Below are 6,351 nucleotides of genomic sequence, written 5' to 3' on the forward strand. Positions count from 1 at the left end.
AGGTCAGCTCGGAGCAGTTAGCACTGTCGTCAATAGTTAGTCAGGTACGCCCCAGTCACTGTCGGTTGCATCTCCAGCCGCAAGATGGCAGATGCTCGCAGATATTTGTTCTTTTACAATACTTTGCGAGACGTTCGTCTAATTATGTAAGATGGGAGAAAATTCTAGGCATATTAGACTGATTCATTTTGATAGCTATTCGATGAAATTAATGTTTATCAGCTTTGTTTGCTGGAAGCTTTTAATGAAGTCATGATTGTTGCATGGTATTGGTGAGTTAATGCTTAATAGACTCACGAGTATCATTATATGGTGATGTCATTTCATCTGTTTGATAAGTGTATTTGGAAGAAGGTAATAACTTTTGGTACAGATAAGAGCGGTTCTGATACTAGTTGAGCAAATTTTATGAAAGCCAGCTTTGGAACACGTTTCCATTGGAAGAAATCGATGATCCTTTTTTGAAGAATATTAACTTTTGTTCGGTTGATTTAAGTTTGAATTTTGTTTTATGTTGTTTATAATGGTACGTGGATGAGTAGAGTCGATTTTGGTCGGTGTGATATGAGTACTTTGAGTATTTGGGTGCAGATGTTAACTCGTTATTTTCTTCTTTTAGAAATAAATTTTACGATTTCTCGAAGAACTCTATCAGCTTATTACTTAAAATTTTGAAATAAGTTTCTATATGTCCTAATCGATGATATTAATTTCTCTCATAAGAAATGTCAGTACTGGTATTGTAAACATTTCTGATAGGAACATTAGTTAATTAATTTAGAAAAGCCCCTATATATTGTGTAATAGATAAAAATAAACGAAGTTACAAAAAATTCAAACACATTCTCATTTAATACGTTTTCACACCTCTTTATACCATTTTATTTCATTTTTCCTAAGTGTTATCTACCATTACGCACTTCTTGGATCTTTTATTTTCCTCTGACATTTTTTCCGCGAACATTATCTCCCAACTATAGCCAATAATATTTCCATTCTGAAACTTCTGCCATTAAAAGTGACAAAGTACAGTAATATTTTACATCGACTTATCGAAAATGTCTTCAATGGCAGTTAAATAAAATTATATATAGCAGAAGAAATCTAACAGAAAAAACAAATGCGAGTACGGAGAAGAAAATTATTATCAACTTCCAGAATGCTTCCCAAAACCATTTTCTTTCTGCTGTTTCTGCGTAAGTATAAATGAAAAAATCACCAATAAAACTATTTCAATTTTTTAATTTTCTTCTAATTATGTGTATAGAAATAGCTCAGTTATCCCTATCCACACATCACAGTAAAAATGATTCTATCGTCTCTCCCGTAAACTTGCAAAGAAGTTCGAACTCCTTCGTTCTGGTCAACCCAAACCAGGTGCAACATTTGGAAAAAACACTTCGACGTTTCCTTTTTAAAATGGCCGAACCTGTCAAAGGACCAATTATATTAAGGGTTTCGTCGTCCAATAGTAATGATCTCCAGTTGACCATTCGAGAAGTTTCTAAATCGATCAGAAAGAGACTCATGCAATTTGCGGAAGATTGTAACCTGACGACCACTGTTCAACGTTATAAACAAAATTCAGAGGATACTCCGCAATCGGAAGATTGGTTCTCTGAAATTTTACTACAGGGAATGTACATGCTTCACGATCTGGGAAATATGATTGACGAAGTTAAAGAAGAAATTTGTTCGTACTTTGATAAACCTAACGTGTCCTTACAAGTGAGTAAAATTTATTTGAATGAGAAACAAAAAGAGGTATAACTAGGTTGTAGGGTTCAGAGACACTGATACCAATTTTTGAGTCTTAAATAATTCATCATTTTCTTTTCTTCCAAATTAGTTCCATATCGTGCAACTAAAAAATACACATCTTGAAAACTCCAATATTGCATTTCAGCACCTAAGAAGACCAGCAAATGATTTCCAATTCTTAGGTATCATATACGACACGACAGAATTCGGAGAAAGGCTGGCCCAGTGTCTCCTCCAGTTGGGAAACAAAAGAAAACATAAAGCATCCTTTGATATCAATCGTGCTATCTTCAACCTGACCAAACATCCACCAACTGTTGCTGTGAACATTTTTAAATCCAACATGAAGTCTTCGTTCCATAATTACCCAAAGACTCGTGGAGGATACAGGTCCTGGCACGCCTTCCTTTGTTTCTCTCTAGTACAGGAACAAGGGATTCGTTACGACGAGTGCATACGAGATGTACAGCGCCTTGAAGCCTGTCTTCATAGCATGAAACAACAAGCAGGCAAAAAAAAGAACGAGCTAGAAGTGAAACCGTGGATGAAGGCGATTCAACGATTGAGTGACTGCAAGATCCGAGAAGATAAGCGAGGAAAGGTGCAGATAGTCTGCAAGAATAGCCGCAAAATGCCGAGAGATGCAAAACGAAAGATTAGCTACATACTCGAAAGAACGCTAAACAGAAAAATATCAAAAAAATCGCCTTTGCAAAGAGCAGCTACCGATCTTGGTTACACTTTGTCGAAAAGCGATTGGGGACAAGCCATCGTCGATGAATTGTGCCAGTATTTCATGATCTATGAGGATGGAATGAGGAAATTGCGAGGGCTTTCATCAGTTGCTGGGAAAAACGAGAAAGCTTATCGAAGGTTAGTGTGATTGAAATATAAATGTCTTTTTTTTAGAAAACTTGATGTAAGATTATTTAAATTGTATTCAGATATAAAGAAGTAGTCAAATCACTAGAAGTGTACAAGAAAGGAATCTTCTTGGAGACATTTGGGACAATCAGTAAAATGCACCGTTCTGCAGTCGACTTTGAGAAATATCTCGTGAATGGTATCAAAGTCATCTTGAATGAAACTTGGCAAAGTCACGTGAAGATTTTATCGTGCATGATGGACTGGATGATAAAATTGCTGGAGCTTTATGCCGGCGTAGAAGAGAGCAGTGGAAATGGACAGCAGTCGCCAGACAATACTGAGGTGTCAGAAGAAGTAGACGACAACGAAATGTCTGATTTTGAAGATGATTCTGAAAGTAATTCGATGGAAACAGCTATTGCGCGTTCCCAGACTGGTTGGTAGTATATTCAATTTTTATATTAAAAATAAACATTTTGAAATATAAACAATTTGTTCTAATAAAATTATTGATATATGATTTTACAAATTTTATTATAGACCTTAAGCAAAAAGTTGATATTGCTATGTATAATTTAATGGAGTCCATGAATCACGTGATCAGACATCGAAGCACCAACGATAAAAGTATGCTCGCCTGTCTCGCAAACAATCTTCTCCTGGTCACTATGTTTATGGAAGCTATGGGTTTTGTCTCCACATTATTTTCTTGGGGACAACCTACAAGGGAGGAAGTATTACTCAACCCTAACGCAGAAAGAAATCGTTCACGAAGATCATTACAGTTTTTAGATTACCAGGACAATATTGATTTAGTTCCAGAAGACTATCTTCTTCTAAAAATTTATGAAAATTTAACGACATTAGCTATAAATGAAAATTACTGATCTTCTTGTATAAGAATGTGTAATCAATAAATTATGTAATAATGAATGTATAATTATTGTATAATGATGGAACTAAGTCTCACTTATATGTAAAAGATAAATAAAGAAATGAGAATGTGAACAAAGTAATAGTAGAGTTTGCGTATACATTTTATAATTAATCATAAATAACAATATGTACAGTTATTCTCTATAAAATAGAAGTAATTTACTATTTATATATTTATGTTCATGCTGCTTGGTATTTACTATTCAACAAAAATCACATTTCACTTCAAAACAGTAATCCAGAGATATTGCACCTTCAGTGTTTTTTAAAATATGTAGATAGTAATAATTATCGTTTATTATAGCAAATTTTAAGTTTTTACAAAATCGTATAAATAATTCTTAATTTCTTAGATATTTAGGAACACTTTTTGAATTCTTTTTAAGTATTAATTTTTTAAATGGAACTATGTCTGAATTGAAATTTTAATAGACAAAAATCTTCTAATACCATTTATTTCATAGATAATAAAATCAGTTGCATTCGTTTGTAAAGTTACAGTATCATTATAAATCAATGTTGTCACATAATTTAAAGATTATGATTTTTAGCATATCCAGGTTACGTTCTTACAGATAATACTAGCTATAATTTAAACGATGCATTTGTAAAACGATGTGACATTTATAGCTTCTGAAGATACAAAGCGTTCTTTTTGTCACGCAGATTTATTCAACATATTAGTGCTGGTCGTTAGTAAAATGCGTGCGGGAACTAGCATCCTCTACTTAATGTGTAAGTATTATTTATTTCCACAGACTTTTTATTTTTACAAATCGTATAAGTTTCAAAATGACCAGTTTTTGTCATAGATTTTATTATTTTCGCGAATATAAAAAATGCTGCTTGTCGAGCAAACACAAAAATTATCGGAGGTGACCCTGTTGATGTAAGACATCGCCCCTTTATGGTTCGTTCAAGTGATTATTGTTAAATTTATTTTTTTTAAATTATTTTATACGAACTGCATCTTAAGAATACAAACAATGATTTCAGCTTTCCTTGCATAGTTCTCAAGGATTCATTTGTGGTGCTAGCATACTGTCACGAAAATGGGGCATTACCGCTCTCCACTGTCTGTAAGTTTCATATTTTATGTAAATTACTAAAAAATTCATCACCAAAATTTGAAAGAAAAAGGAAATTATAAGCTTTATAGTATTTGTTACTTTATTGTTTAGTTAAAGAATAGAAGAGTGATCCATTATTCCATAGTCCTACATAATGCATTACGTTCGAACTCAATAAATCACTGACTGCATCGATTCTTCAGAATTTCAGAGCGAATAACGAATTACTACGTACGCGCTGGATCGAATAATCCTCACACAGGAGGATCCTTGCACAGACTGACCAAAATGTACGCGTACAATAATGCAGCGTACTTATATTGGTTTTCGAGCATGTTGTATCACGACATTGCGCTTTTCGAGGTACGACCATACTTCCATTTCACGGATTCCGTCCGAGCAATTCATTTGCCAAGTGAATTTAGCAAACCACCTCGTACACTGTTCGTTTGTGGCTGGGGTTATACTACTCTCCAAGACAAAGTGAGTACTTTCTACTTTTGGTACATTGGATTACAACGTGTTCTGTGAAAGTGAGCAAATGATCTTTGATACAGAATAAAATTAAAGATAGTTTTTTGCTTCACTTTAGAAGAAAATTAATTTTGTAAGTTCGTCTTTGCTTAAACCTATTTACAAAATTTGTACTCTCAAAATTTAAGAATAACCAAATTTTCAATTTTATAGCTTTAATCTACTTTAGAAGTTATTTTATTATATTTTACAGAGCACTCTGTATAAAAATTTGAAGATTTGTCCACTTCTAATTTTTAAAAATTGAACACTACTCTTTCTCTAGCTTAGGACCAGTAACAGTCTTATGGGAGTCTATGTCCATTATACACCATACGAAACCTGTATCAGTGAGACCCCAGAGTACGAAATTCTGGTCAGAAAAGACACCCATCTCTGTTATGGAGCGCATGGAAAAGATTCTTGCCACGGAGATTCGGGAGGACCCCTAGCAAGCAGGAACACTATTTATGGGATTGTATCTTTCGGTCAAAATTGTGCTGTAGTGTCAGGTGTCTACGAGAAAGTATCCTATTATCGGTCATGGATCAAAGAAATTACAAATTTATAACAGAAACGACGAAATCGAACACGATTTAATGAAAGAAAATGTATTCTTGCACAGAAATAATTAGAGGATGATAAAGCAATACATTTTAATAACTCATCTTGCTTCTATACTATTCTTATTTATGCTAGTGAAAACTCGATATAATTAGCCCACACCATTATGTATTATATTTTATACAGTGCAGTCAATCCTCCTATAACACGATTGATTTGTACGATGTTGTATGGAAACCACATTATGAGAGTACCGCGTTATAGGGTTTACTGTACACACTGGTCCTATCCAATTTTCACTAATCTAAATAAAATGATATAGACTTTTTACTGTCGTATTTTAAGTTGACTATTAGTAATTCTTCGAATTAAATAATCGTCTCGCTGATTGGGAATTCATGTCCCACAGGATACACTGGGAGAGTCGTTTCCAGGAAACACAGAAAGCCGCGACGAATAGCAGCGTGTGGACCCCATAGCGTTCAGGTTCGATGGACGCCGGAAGTCCATTACGCACGTTCTGCGCAAGATCCTGCTGCACGGCCACTCGGCTCACGTAGCGTGTACTTAGGGCTGAATGGAGCTTGAACCTGAGGCCCTTGAGTAATACGTAATTAGAAACTATTGTGCCCGCTACTTT

At 34.4% G+C, this 6,351-nt stretch overlaps 2 protein-coding genes across 2 annotated transcripts; both read left to right on the forward strand.

Annotated features, from left to right (window-relative positions):
- Positions 1-151: 151 nt before the first annotated feature.
- LOC143177411 (trypsin 3A1) lies at positions 152-5,718 on the forward strand. Its single transcript, XM_076375297.1, is given in 5 exon segments — positions 152-169; positions 4,385-4,484; positions 4,541-4,643; positions 4,838-5,117; positions 5,434-5,718. Coding segments are annotated over 5 exon segments (786 nt in total).
- Positions 1,207-3,515, forward strand: LOC143188681 (uncharacterized). The gene is made up of 4 exons (XM_076393078.1): positions 1,207-1,736; positions 1,900-2,634; positions 2,706-3,064; positions 3,169-3,515. Exons 1-4 carry the CDS (start codon positions 1,207-1,209, stop codon positions 3,513-3,515), a joined length of 1,971 nt encoding a protein of 656 aa, XP_076249193.1.
- Positions 5,719-6,351: the final 633 nt, after the last annotated feature.

Source organism: Calliopsis andreniformis, chromosome 3, assembly GCF_051401765.1.
Source record: "Calliopsis andreniformis isolate RMS-2024a chromosome 3, iyCalAndr_principal, whole genome shotgun sequence".
Classification (NCBI taxonomy): domain Eukaryota; kingdom Metazoa; phylum Arthropoda; class Insecta; order Hymenoptera; family Andrenidae; genus Calliopsis; species Calliopsis andreniformis.